General features: G+C 26.9%; 1 protein-coding gene across 2 annotated transcripts in view; it reads right to left on the bottom strand.

Moving 5' to 3' along the window:
• The window catches only part of LOC145285998 (serine/threonine-protein kinase/endoribonuclease IRE1-like), a 266,385-nt gene that overhangs the window by 177,332 nt on the left and 74,905 nt on the right, over positions 1-14,148 (bottom strand). For both annotated transcript variants that reach the window (XM_080134591.1, XM_080134590.1), the window contains exon 3: positions 10,516-10,552. In XM_080134591.1, the coding sequence (XP_079990717.1) occupies positions 10,516-10,552 (37 nt within the window). The remainder of the gene's footprint in view (positions 1-10,515; positions 10,553-14,148) is intronic.

The raw sequence follows: 14,148 nt of genomic DNA, 5'->3' as shown, positions 1-14,148 counted from the left end.
TGTAATTAAGAAAGTGAAAAAATCATGTAATTAAGAAAGTGAAAAAATCATGTCATTAAGAAAGTGAAAAAATCATGTCATTAAGAAAGTGAAAAAATCATGTCATTAAGAAAGTGAAAAAATCATGTCATTAAGAAAGTGAAAAAATCATGTCATTAAGAAAGTGAAAAAATCATGTCATTAAGAAAGTGAAAAAATAATGTCATTAAGAAAGTGAAAAAATAATGTCATTAAGAAAGTGAAAAAATGTCATTAAAAAAGTGAAAAAATCATGTAATTAAAAAAGTGAACAAATCATGTAATTAAAAAAGTGAACAAATCATGTAATTAAGAAAGTGAAAAAATAATGTAATTAAAAAAGTGAAAAAATCATGTCATTAAGAAAGTGAACAAATCATGTAATTAAGAAAGTGAAAAAATCATGTAATTAAGAAAGTGAAAAAATCATGTAATTAAAAAAGTGAAAAAATAATGTAAATAAGAAAGTGAACAAATCATGTAATTAAAAAAGTGAAAAAATCATGTAATTAAAAAAGTGAACAAATCATGTAATTAAAAAAGTGAACAAATCATGTAATTAAAAAAGTGAAAAAATCATGTAATTAAGAAAGTGAAAAAATCATGTAATTAAAAAAGTGAACAAATCATGTAATTAAGAAAGTGAACAAATCATGTAATTAAGAAAGTGAAAAAATCATGTAATTAAGAAAGTGAAAAAATCATGTAATTAAGAAAGTGAACAAATCATGTAATTAAGAAAGTGAAAAAATCATGTAATTAAGAAAGTGAAAAAATCATGTCATTAAAAAAGTGAAAAAATCATGTAATTAAGAAAGTGAAAAAATCATGTAATTAAAAAAGTGAACAAATCATGTAATTAAGAAAGTGAACAAATCATGTAATTAAGAAAGTGAAAAAATCATGTAATTAAGAAAGTGAAAAAATCATGTAATTAAGAAAGTGAACAAATCATGTAATTAAGAAAGTGAAAAAATCATGTAATTAAAAAAGTGAAAAAATCATGTAATTAAGAAAGTGAACAAATCATGTAATTAAGTGAAAAAATCATGTAATTAAGAAAGTGAAAAAATCATGTAATTAAAAAAGTGAAAAAATCATGTAATTAAGAAAGTGAAAAAATCATGTAATTAAAAAAGTGAAAAAATCATGTAATTAAGAAAGTGAAAAAATCATGTAATTAAGAAAGTGAACAAATCATGTAATTAAGAAAGTGAAAAAATCATGTAATTAAAAAAGTGAAAAAATCATGTAATTAAAAAAGTGAAAAAATCATGTAATTAAAAAAGTGAAAAAATCATGTAATTAAGAAAGTGAACAAATCATGTAATTAAGAAAGTGAAAAAATCATGTAATTAAGAAAGTGAAAAAATCATGTAATTAAGAAAGTGAAAAAATCATGTCATTAAGAAAGTGAAAAAATAATGTCATTAAGAAAGTGAAAAAATAATGTCATTAAGAAAGTGAAAAAATAATGGCATTAAGAAAGTGAAAAAATAATGTCATTAAGAAAGTGAAAAAATCATGTATTTAAAAAAGTGAAAAAATCATGTAATTAAGAAAGTGAAAAAATCATGTAATTAAGAAAGTGAAAAAATCATGTAATTAAGAAAGTGAAAAAATCATGTAATTAAGAAAGTGAAAAAATTATGTAATTAAGAAAGTGAAAAAATCATGTAATTAAGAAAGTGAAAAAATCATGTCATTAAGAAAGTGAAAAAATCATGTCATTAAGAAAGTGAAAAAATAATGTCATTAAGAAAGTGAAAAAATCATGTAATTAAAAAAGTGAAAAAATAATGTCATTAAGAAAGTGAAAAAATCATGTCATTAAAAAAGTGAAAAAATCATGTCATTAAAAAAGTGAAAAAATCATGTAATTAAGAAAGTGAAAAAATCATGTCATTAAGAAAGTGAAAAAATCATGTAATTAAAAAAGTGAAAAAATGTCATTAAGAAAGTGAAAAAATCATGTCATTAAGAAAGTGAAAAAATCATGTCATTAAGAAAGTGAAAAAATCATGTAATTAAGAAAGTGAAAAAATCATGTAATTAAGAAAGTGAAAAAATCATGTAATTAAGAAAGTGAAAAAATCATGTAATTAAGAAAGTGAAAAAATCATGTAATTAAGAAAGTGAAAAAATCATGTAATTAAGAAAGTGAAAAAATAATGTCATTAAGAAAGTGAAAAAATCATGTAATTAAAAAAGTGAAAAAATGTCATTAAGAAAGTGAACAAATCATGTCATTAAGAAAGTGAACAAATCATGTAATTAAGAAAGTGAAAAAATCATGTAATTAAGAAAGTGAAAAAATCATGTAATTAAGAAAGTGAAAAAATCATGTAATTAAGAAAGTGAAAAAATCATGTAATTAAGTAAGTGAAAAAATCATGTCATTAAGAAAGTGAAAAAATCATGTAATTAAGAAAGTGAAAAAATCATGTCATTAAGAAAGTGAACAAATCATGTAATTAAGAAAGTGAAAAAATCATGTCATTAAGAAAGTGAAAAAATAATGTCATTAAGAAAGTGAAAAAATCATGTAATTAAAAAAGTGAAAAAATAATGTCATTAAGAAAGTGAAAAAATCATGTCATTAAAAAAGTGAAAAAATCATGTAATTAAGAAAGTGAAAAAATCATGTAATTAAAAAAGTGAAAAAATGTCATTAAGAAAGTGAAAAAATCATGTAATTAAGAAAGTGAAAACATCATGTAATTAAGAAAGTGAAAAAATCATGTAATTAAGAAAGTGAAAAAATCATGTCATTAAGAAAGTGAAAAAATAATGTCATTAAGAAAGTGAAAAAATCATGTCATTAAGAAAGTGAAAAAATAATGTCATTAAGAAAGTGAAAAAATAATGTCATTAAGAAAGTGAAAAAATCATGTAATTAAAAAAGTGAAAAAATAATGTCATTAAGAAAGTGAAAAAATCATGTCATTAAAAAAGTGAAAAAATCATGTCATTAAGAAAGTGAAAAAATCATGTAATTAAAAAAGTGAAAAAATAATGTCATTAAGAAAGTGAAAAAATCATGTCATTAAAAAAGTGAAAAAATCATGTAATTAAGAAAGTGAAAAAATCATGTAATTAAAAAAGTGAAAAAATCATGTCATTAAGAAAGTGAAAAAATCATGTCATTAAGAAAGTGAAAAAATCATGTCATTAAAAAAGTGAAAAAATCATGTAATTAAGAAAGTGAAAAAATAATGTCATTAAGAAAGTGAAAAAATCATGTCATTAAAAAAGTGAAAAAATCATGTAATTAAAAAAGTGAAAAAATCATGTCATTAAGAAAGTGAAAAAATAATGTCATTAAGAAAGTGAAAAAATAATGTCATTAAGAAAGTGAACAAATCATGTCATTAAGAAAGTGAACAAATCATGTCATTAAGAAAGTGAAAAAATCATGTAATTAAGAAGGTGAAAAAATCATGTCATTAAGAAAGTGAAAAAATCATGTCATTAAGAAAGTGAAAAAATCATGTCATTAAGAAAGTGAAAAAATAATGTCATTAAGAAAGTGAAAAAATAATGTCATTAAGAAAGTGAAAAAATCATGTAATTAAAAAAGTGAAAAAATCATGTAATTAAGAAAGTGAAAAAATCATGTAATTAAGAAAGTGAAAAAATCATGTAATTAAGAAAGTGAAAAAATCATGTAATTAAGAAAGTGAAAAAATAATGTCATTAAGAAAGTAAAAAAATAATGTCATTAAGAAAGTGAAAAAATCATGTCATTAAAAAAGTGAAAAAATCATGTCATTAAAAAAGTGAAAAAATAATGTCATTAAGAAAGTGAAAAAATCATGTCATTAAAAAAGTGAAAAAATCATGTAATTAAAAAAGTGAAAAAATCATGTAATTAAGAAAGTGAAAAAATCATGTAATTAAGAAAGTGAAAAAATCATGTAATTAAGAAAGTGAAAAAATCATGTAATTAAGAAAGTGAAAAAATAATGTCATTAAGAAAGTGAAAAAATAATGTCATTAAGAAAGTGAAAAAATAATGTCATTAAGAAAGTGAACAAATCATGTCATTAAGAAAGTGAACAAATCATGTAATTAAGAAAGTGAAAAAATCATGTAATTAAGAAAGTGAAAAAATCATGTAATTAAGAAAGTGAAAAAATCATGTCATTAAGAAAGTGAAAAAATCATGTCATTAAAAAAGTGAAAAAATCATGTAATTAAAAAAGTGAAAAAATCATGTAATTAAGAAAGTGAAAAAATCATGTAATTAAGAAAGTGAAAAAATCATGTAATTAAGAAAGTGAAAAAATCATGTAATTAAGAAAGTGAAAAAATCATGTAATTAAGAAAGTGAAAAAATAATGTCATTAAGAAAGTGAAAAAATAATGTCATTAAGAAAGTGAAAAAATCATGTAATTAAAAAAGTGAAAAAATCATGTAATTAAGAAAGTGAAAAAATTATGTAATTAAGAAAGTGAAAAAATCATGTAATTAAAAAAGTGAAAAAATAATGTCATTAAGAAAGTGAAAAAATCATGTCATTAAAAAAGTGAAAAAATCATGTAATTAAGAAAGTGAAAAAATCATGTAATTAAGAAAGTGAAAAAATAATGTCATTAAGAAAGTGAAAAAATCATGTAATTAAAAAAGTGAAAAAATGTCATTAAGAAAGTGAAAAAATCATGTAATTAAGAAAGTGAAAAAATCATGTAATTAAGAAAGTGAAAAAATCATGTAATTAAGAAAGTGAAAAAATAATGTCATTAAGAAAGTGAAAAAATAATGTCATTAAGAAAGTGAAAAAATCATGTCATTAAAAAAGTGAAAAAATCATGTAATTAAGAAAGTGAAAAAATAATGTCATTAAGAAAGTGAAAAAATCATGTCATTAAAAAAGTGAAAAAATCATGTAATTAAGAAAGTGAAAAAATCATGTAATTAAGAAAGTGAAAAAATCATGTAATTAAGAAAGTGAAAAAATCATGTAATTAAGAAAGTGAAAAAATAATGTCATTAAGAAAGTGAAAAAATAATGTCATTAAGAAAGTGAAAAAATAATGTCATTAAGAAAGTGAAAAAATCATGTCATTAAAAAAGTGAAAAAATCATGTAATTAAGAAAGTGAAAAAATCATGTAATTAAGAAAGTGAAAAAATCATGTAATTAAGAAAGTGAAAAAATCATGTAATTAAGAAAGTGAAAAAATAATGTCATTAAGAAAGTGAAAAAATAATGTCATTAAGAAAGTGAAAAAATCATGTAATTAAAAAAGTGAAAAAATCATGTAATTAAGAAAGTGAAAAAATCATGTAATTAAGAAAGTGAAAAAATCATGTAATTAAGAAAGTGAAAAAATAATGTCATTAAGAAAGTGAAAAAATAATGTCATTAAGAAAGTGAAAAAATCATGTCATTAAAAAAGTGAAAAAATCATGTCATTAAAAAAGTGAAAAAATCATGTAATTAAGAAAGTGAAAAAATAATGTCATTAAGAAAGTGAAAAAATAATGTCATTAAGAAAGTGAAAAAATAATGTCATTAAGAAAGTGAACAAATCATGTCATTAAGAAAGTGAACAAATCATGTAATTAAGAAAGTGAAAAAATCATGTAATTAAGAAAGTGAAAAAATCATGTAATTAATAAAGTGAAAAAATCATGTCATTAAGAAAGTGAAAAAATCATGTCATTAAAAAAGTGAAAAAATCATGTAATTAAAAAAGTGAAAAAATCATGTAATTAAGAAAGTGAAAAAATCATGTAATTAAGAAAGTGAAAAAATCATGTAATTAAGAAAGTGAAAAAATCATGTAATTAAGAAAGTGAAAAAATAATGTCATTAAGAAAGTGAAAAAATAATGTCATTAAGAAAGTGAAAAAATCATGTCATTAAAAAAGTGAAAAAATCATGTCATTAAAAAAGTGAAAAAATCATGTAATTAAGAAAGTGAAAAAATAATGTCATTAAGAAAGTGAAAAAATCATGTCATTAAAAAAGTGAAAAAATCATGTAATTAAGAAAGTGAAAAAATCATGTAATTAAGAAAGTGAAAAAATCATGTAATTAAGAAAGTGAAAAAATCATGTAATTAAGAAAGTGAAAAAATAATGTCATTAAGAAAGTGAAAAAATAATGTCATTAAGAAAGTGAAAAAATAATGTCATTAAGAAAGTGAACAAATCATGTCATTAAGAAAGTGAACAAATCATGTAATTAAGAAAGTGAAAAAATCATGTAATTAAGAAAGTGAAAAAATCATGTAATTAAGAAAGTGAAAAAATCATGTCATTAAGAAAGTGAAAAAATAATGTCATTAAGAAAGTGAAAAAATAATGTCATTAAGAAAGTGAAAAAATCATGTCATTAAAAAAGTGAAAAAATCATTTAATTAAGAAAGTGAAAAAATCATGTAATTAAAAAAGTGAAAAAATGTCATTAAGAAAGTGAAAAAATCATGTAATTAAGAAAGTGAAAACATCATGTAATTAAGAAAGTGAAAAAATCATGTAATTAAGAAAGTGAAAAAATCATGTCATTAAGAAAGTGAAAAAATCATGTCATTAAGAAAGTGAAAAAATAATGTCATTAAGAAAGTGAAAAAATAATGTCATTAAGAAAGTGAAAAAATCATGTCATTAAAAAAGTGAAAAAATCATGTAATTAAAAAAGTGAAAAAATCATGTAATTAAGAAAGTGAAAAAATCATGTAATTAAGAAAGTGAAAAAATCATGTAATTAAGAAAGTGAAAAAATAATGTCATTAAGAAAGTGAAAAAATAATGTCATTAAGAAAGTGAAAAAATAATGTCATTAAGAAAGTGAACAAATCATGTAATTAAGAAAGTGAAAAAATCATGTAATTAAGAAAGTGAAAAAATCATGTAATTAAAAAAGTGAAAAAATCATGTAATTAAGAAAGTGAAAAAATCATGTAATTAAGAAAGTGAAAAAATAATGTAATTAAGAAAGTGAAAAAATAATGTAATTAAAAAAGTGAAAAAATCATGTAATTAAAAAAGTGAAAAAATAATGTAATTAAAAAAGTGAAAAAATAATGTCATTAAAAAAGTGAAAAAATCATGTCATTAAGAAAGTGAACAAATCATGTCATTAAGAAAGTGAACAAATCATGTCATTAAGAAAGTGAAAAAATAATGTCATTAAGAAAGTGAAAAAATAATGTCATTAAGAAAGTGAAAAAATCATGTAATTAAGAAAGTGAACAAATCATGTCATTAAGAAAGTGAACAAATCATGTAATTAAAAAAGTGAAAAAATCATGTCATTAAAAAAGTGAACAAATCATGTCATTAAGAAAGTGAACAAATCATGTAATTAAAAAAGTGAAAAAATCATGTCATTAAGAAAGTGAAAAAATCATGTCATTAAAAAAGTGAACAAATAATGTAATTAAAAAAGTGAAAAAATAATGGCATTAAGAAAGTGAACAAATAATGTCATTAAGAAAGTGAACAAATAATGTAATTAAGAATGTGAACAAATAATGTAATTAAGAAAGTGAAAAAATAATGTCATTAAGAAAGTGAACAAATCATGTCATTAAGAAAGTGAAAAAATCATGTCATTAAGAAAGTGAAAAAATCATGTCATTAAAAAAGTGAAAAAATAATGTCATTAAGAAAGTGAACAAATCATGTCATTAAAAAAGTGAAAAAATCATGTCATTAAAAAAGTGAAAAAATCATGTCATTAAGAAAGTGAACAAATCATGTAATTAAAAAAGTGAAAAAATCATCTCATTAAGAAAGTGAAAAAATCATGTCATTAAGAAAGTGAAAACATAATGTCATTAAGAAAGTGAACAAATAATGTCATTAAGAAAGTGAAAAAATAATGTCATTAAGAAAGTGAAAAAATAATGTCATTAAAAAAGTGTAAAATCATGTCATTAAGAAAGTGAACAAATCATGTCATTAAGAAAGTGAACAAATCATGTCATTAAGAAAGTGAACAAATCATGTCATTAAGAAAGTGAACAAATAATGTCATTAAGAAAGTGAACAAATAATGTAATTAAGAAAGTGAACAAATAATGTAATTAAGAAAGTGAAAAAATAATGTCATTAAGAAAGTGAAAAAATAATGTCATTAAGAAAGTGAAAAAATAATGTCATTAAGAAAGTGAAAAAATAATGTCATTAAGAAAGTGAAAAAATAATGTAATTAAGAAAGTGAACAAATAATGTAATTAAGAAAGTGAACAAATCATGTAATTAAGAAAGTGAAAAAATAATGTCATTAAGAAAGTGAAAAAATAATGTAATTAAGAAAGTGAAAAAATTCATGTAATTAAGAAAGTAAAAAAAGATTGTCCGTTTCGATATCGGGAAGCGGAAATATATCCGGAAGGATGGGGTGGGGTGAGGGTCATTTCACCATTGATGCCGAAAAATGTTTTTGTGGTCCATTTTTTTGGCTCTGTTTGGCGCTTTTTCCTAAATGAGAAACAAGATGGCCGCCAGCAAAAGCAATAGTGATCACGTTGGATACTGAATATCTTCAAATTTGGATAACTGCATGTTTGCTCAAAAAAATAAATGCGATATTCATTCTCAGTGTAAAAGTCGACAAATTAAAGGTGAATGCTGAGGGCCAATCATATTATCGGCTACTATTAGTTTTTGGATTTTTTTTTTTTTTTTTTTTTAATTGAACTTGAGTAAAAAGATTGAAACTAAATCGTAAAGAAACCCAAATGACTTTTTCTTTAACTTTGATTTTTTTAACACAAACTATATTCTAAAACTTGGAAATGAAAATTTATAACAAAATTTGAAATATCTTGCAACCCATAAATAGTTGTATTTCTATTTATTTTGTTTACTTTCTGGCTTAAGAGAGAATATTTTAAAAAGTTCATTTTAGCTAAAAAGATATTTGGCCAAAATAACCTCAACTTGAGTAAATTCGTTTTATTATTTATTTTAAAAATAAAAAAAAATTGTGCTGATGAACTGAGTAAATCACCTATGTTGAAGATGCTTTGATTAATTAAATTCTTAACGAATGAGACAATTATTTTTTTCAATACAGATAATAATCTCAGGCATCTTAGAGGTACATAAAATCGTGTTTAATTTTTAGTCGTGCATAACTAATAAAACCAAGGCACGACTAATCTAGAAAATAAACCAGTTTTATTTTTTTACAAAGATTTTTAATAAAAAAAAATGTAAAAAAATTGGCACACAGAATTGGAAAAAAATATTAAAAACAAATTTTTTTATAAATACTTTTTATATGAATCTAAAAATATATTTGCTAAAAATAACTTCTCGATTGAAACTTGTGAATAAATTCATGCTGTTTATTTTAATGATACCACAACAGATTTTTATGATATTTTGCGCTGACATACCCAGTAGCTGGTCCATGTAAAAGCAGCTTTAATAGAAAATCAGCAGCCGGAGCAAATAATGATACAATTTAGTTGTGAAATTTTAGTAAACCCCCTTATGTATGATCAAAATCCGGCATGATTAAATTGTCCTGCTGATTCAAGCAACTTTACACATATATGACAAACAACAGGAGCAGTCAGTTGTACAACGATCAGGAATAATTGTGGTCATATGTATTTAGTAAAACCGATTTTAGAGCAACCAGAAATTTAGGAAATGCTGTTTACCAAATTTTAAAGTCTGCTTAGAACTTTTTTGTCATCAGAAAAGTGAAAACTGAAAGAGTTATTAGCTGGCTACTTATGATGATGGGATGTGACACAAAGTCAACAATAATATACGGTGACTTATAAGGTCACTTAATACCCATAAAAATTATCCAAATTGAACCAGTCAGCATTTTCCTTAGCACACCTAAGGTGATCAATCATAATCCTTTTTCTATTGGAGGAGAAAAAGGTATTTCCTTCATTACTCTTGAAAGGAAGAAATAATTTCTGGAAAGATAGCCACCTGAGCATCAAGCAAAACTAGTACAGCAACTACACTTTAATTTATCTCAATCGCCAGAAAAAGAGGGTGATGATGGTTTGATCTAGGAGTCTTTGACCTCATGCTGGGTTGTTGGTACATGCTCTACTCCCATCATATTTTATAGCAGAAAATGCACTCAATATGACACATAACCATTGCAGTCAAAAATGACTCCACTTTCTTTCAGAGACAAGAAAAAGAAATCGATTTTTATTCAAAGTTTTACATTAGTATCAAACCTTTTAATTTTTATAGTCATGTATTAATTCTCCACAGAACTGATCACAAGCCTGAAAATCAACTTGAAATTTTACGCGTTCAGAGTTATAGCGACAGGCAGTAAATTCAGAAAACCCTTTTCTTATTTGACACAATATGTGATTAGTCCAAAAGATAAAACCAATAAACTATTTGCAATTATGGATTAAGTTTCAGTTTTCATTCACAAAATGAGATTGCCACTTTTTGATCGTTATTAATCCTGAAGATTTCAAGAAAAACAAGTAATGTTGTTTAGCTACATAAGAATAAAACAAACATTTTGAAAAAAACAATACTTACTTAGCTGTTATTTCAATAGGCATTTTTATTACAGGATCTTTAAAAGAAAGAAAAAAATTTGATGCTAAAATAGGGCATTACCAAACATATATGTATATATATAACCACGAAATTTGAACAAAACATGTAACTTTTTATTCAAATGTTAAAACATCATAAAGTTGAGGTTTTCTAGCTCCAAAATAAATCAAGATAGAAACTTGGTTCAAAAGGTATATAATAGCTAATATACATTTTCTTTTTATAATCACACACTTGTAATGTTTTCTAAATAATTAAAAATAAAATTTAAAAAATGTTTAATTCATTGCTGTAAACCACTTTTTTTTTTTTTTTTTTTACAAAGGCATCACCACATTATCAAGGCCCAGAGGCCACTCAAGGATAAGGGTTAAAGAGTGTACAGTAGAAATTGGTCAATATAGTAATCATTAGTAATGAAAATTTGGTAAATTTAATAACTTATATGGAACGGCTCATCAAGAACTTATTTACTTTAGACTTGAACACAACCATATTGTAGTCAACCGGAAAGCAGGAAAACGGAAGACAATTCCACAGGCGTGCAGTTCTAAGAAAGAAGCTTTGTTCATGGAATCTACGTTTAGGTTTAGGCACAGATAAAGAGTGGGGGAAATTATTGATAGTGTTTACAGCTAGACGAGTGTTTCTTGTGAAAGTTTGGCGAGGGGGGACCATAGATTGAAGCTCAGTTGAACACTTTCCATGAAAATAACGATACATCGGAGACAAACTCGCAACATCTCTTCTGTGAGATAGAGGTTGCAAGGAGGAGAAAAGGACATCTCCTATGAGGCTACGAAGTCTATTTTGAACTCTATCAAGGCAGGACAAGTCCTTTCTAGCAGCTCCTGCCCAGATGTGGCAACAGTATTCCATCCTTGGACGTACCTGGCTCTTATATAGGTAGAGAATAGCATCAGCAGTGAGATATCTACTGGATCGATAGAAAGATCCCACCATTTTTCCAGCGGCCTTGGCAACAGATTTGATATACGTGTTCCATTTAAGATCAGGAGTAATGGTCAAGCCCAGAAGCTTGTCAAAACTTGAGGCCTCCTGAAGACGAGAGCCATTCATTTCAATTGATGACAAATGTGAATTAGAATGTTGATGATGTAAAGAGAGAAGCTTGGTTTTAGATGCATTAAAAGTAACCAGCCACTCCTTTCCCCATTGTACCACGTGCTCAAGATCAGAGGAGAGAGAATTGGAGAGAACTTGGTCGTTTACTGTCTTAGATGTGGTACCATAAATGGTAGTGTCGTCAGCATAAATGTCTACAAATGATGTAAGGATATGATTTGGAAGATCATTAATGTAGATCAGGAAAAGAGTTGGGCCCAGGATGGATCCCTGAGGGACACCGGCATTAATACTGTGAGCTTCTGATTTTTGCCCCTCAACTACTACTCTTATGAACCTATCAGAAAGAAATGATTTAATAATTGAGAAGACTTTTCCAGCTATACCATAGCTAGCGATCTTATGAAGTAAACCTTTATGCCATACCCTATCAAAGGCTTTAGATATGTCAAGAGCAATTGCCCTAGAAAGATTGCCACCGTCGAGAGATTTGCTAATCCTATGCGATATAACTGTAAGGACATCTGCTGTAGATCTAGCAGAACGGAAACCATATTGAGTGTCACTAAGAAGGTTATTTTTGTTGAGATGTTTGATTACTTCTGTATTTAACACAGATTCTAGCAACTTACTCATGACGCACAGGAGACTTATTGGCCTGTACTGAGAGGGGGATGAGCGATCACCTGAATTCTTAAATACAGGGCATACTGATGAGATTTTCCAGGGAGATGGGAAACTATTCTCCTTAAGACAACGTTTAAACAGTTTTGTAAGTATGGGCGCTAATTCAGGTTGAAGTTTTTTTGAGTACTATAATTGGAATACCATCAGGGCCAGTTGCTTTACTCGAATCAAGGTTTTTGATTAGCTTCGCAACATCACGTACAGATATACGTATATCACATAGCGTGTTTTCTGATACAGGAGGAAATATTGGAGGTTGGCGGTCTTGGTCGCAAAGGGTAGAATTAGCTGCAAAGTTCTTGACAAAGAGTTTGGATTTGTCTGATGCTGACGAGATTACCTCAGGTCCATTGATAATAGTTGGGATGGAGCACACGCTTCTATTCAGGATTCTGTTTGCTATTTGCCAAAACTGGTGGGAACCAAGCCTCTGCTCAGCTACTTTGGACTTAACAGATTGAGCATACAACACTCTTGCGTTCCTTATTACTTTCTTACAATGGTTGCTGGCAGTCCTGAAAACGGCTTTAGTTTCCATACATCTATTACGTTTGAAGCAGTGGAAAAAGTGATTTCTGTGCGCAATGGCAGCAGCACATTCTGGAGAGAACCATGGCTGGCTGTTAGGTTTTTGCTGAAACTTTTTAGAGGGTATGAAATGGTCAATACCTACAATTAACCATTCAGTTAGGTCTAATACTATAGAGGACACATCCTTTTTAAACATGGAATGCAGAGGTAGATCAGATATAAATGTACGGAAGCTATCCCAGTCAGCCTTAGTGTATCGATATACTGTACGATGAAGAGGTACGTCTGGGGACTTATTACATTTCATTTTTATCTTAATTGATACAACAGAGTGGTCGGAAGATCCAAGAGGCGACAGAACAGAAACTGAACATAGTTCAGAGCAAGTTGTGAGAAAAAGGTCTAGTAGGCTCGCATACTGGCCGTCATTATCGGGCACACGGGTAGGTTCCTGAACAATCTGAGTGAGGTCATAGGCAATGGAGAAATCATGACAGAACCTCCCCTCATCATCGGTCTTGTTTGAGTGGGTCAACCATTCGACGTTGTGAACATTGAAGTCTCCACATACGTGAGTGTTAGCTGAAGGATAAGTAGAAAGGACTTGGTCAATTTTCTCAGATATGCTTTGAAAGATAGTAACTCCGCTGTTGTGGGGGCGATAGAGAGTAAATATAAATGCAGTAGTGTGAGCTAAAGCAACCCGGAAGCACATATAGGGTAAGTTAGGATCTTCCCTGGAGATGTCCCTCCCACATGGAAAGCTATCTTTAATATAGGCACATATTCCATGCCCATGGCGATCTTGGGGGTCAGATTTAGAAGTTAAGTTAGAGTATCCTGAAATTGCAAACTCATCTAGGGAAATAGCCTGTCCAATGCCAGTTTCACTTAAAAATAAAAGGTCTGGTTTTGTCTCCTGTAATTGGGTTTCAACCTCTGGAAGGTTAGAACGAAGACCCCTGATGTTGGAGAAGGAGACATGGTAGTAGGGGTCTACGTTGGAAGTTGGAGAACCGGGTTTAATCGTGTATTTTTTCTTGAAACTTGTCATGATGAAATTTTGGAATTTGTGGACTAGGTCGACAGATTTACTTAGAGCAGGACAGAGAGGGGAAACTAAGAGAGAAAAAGAAACGAAGAATTTTTTTTTTTTTTTTTGTAGCTAATGATAAGGTAAAGCCATAACAATTACCCACTAGTATGGCATCGAGAGGCCCCACCAGAAGCTACTGCATGGTCCAGAATCCATTCACCAAATGGCAATACAGCAGCCCCAGTACTTTGCACCTGCTGATAGGACAGCCT

Source organism: Euprymna scolopes, chromosome 10 (assembly GCF_053919585.1).
Source record: "Euprymna scolopes isolate OS-2025 chromosome 10, ASM5391958v1, whole genome shotgun sequence".
Lineage (NCBI taxonomy): Eukaryota > Metazoa > Mollusca > Cephalopoda > Sepiida > Sepiolidae > Euprymna > Euprymna scolopes.
The sequence above is the reverse complement of the archived record's forward strand: the minus strand, read 5'-3'. Positions and strand labels throughout refer to the sequence as shown.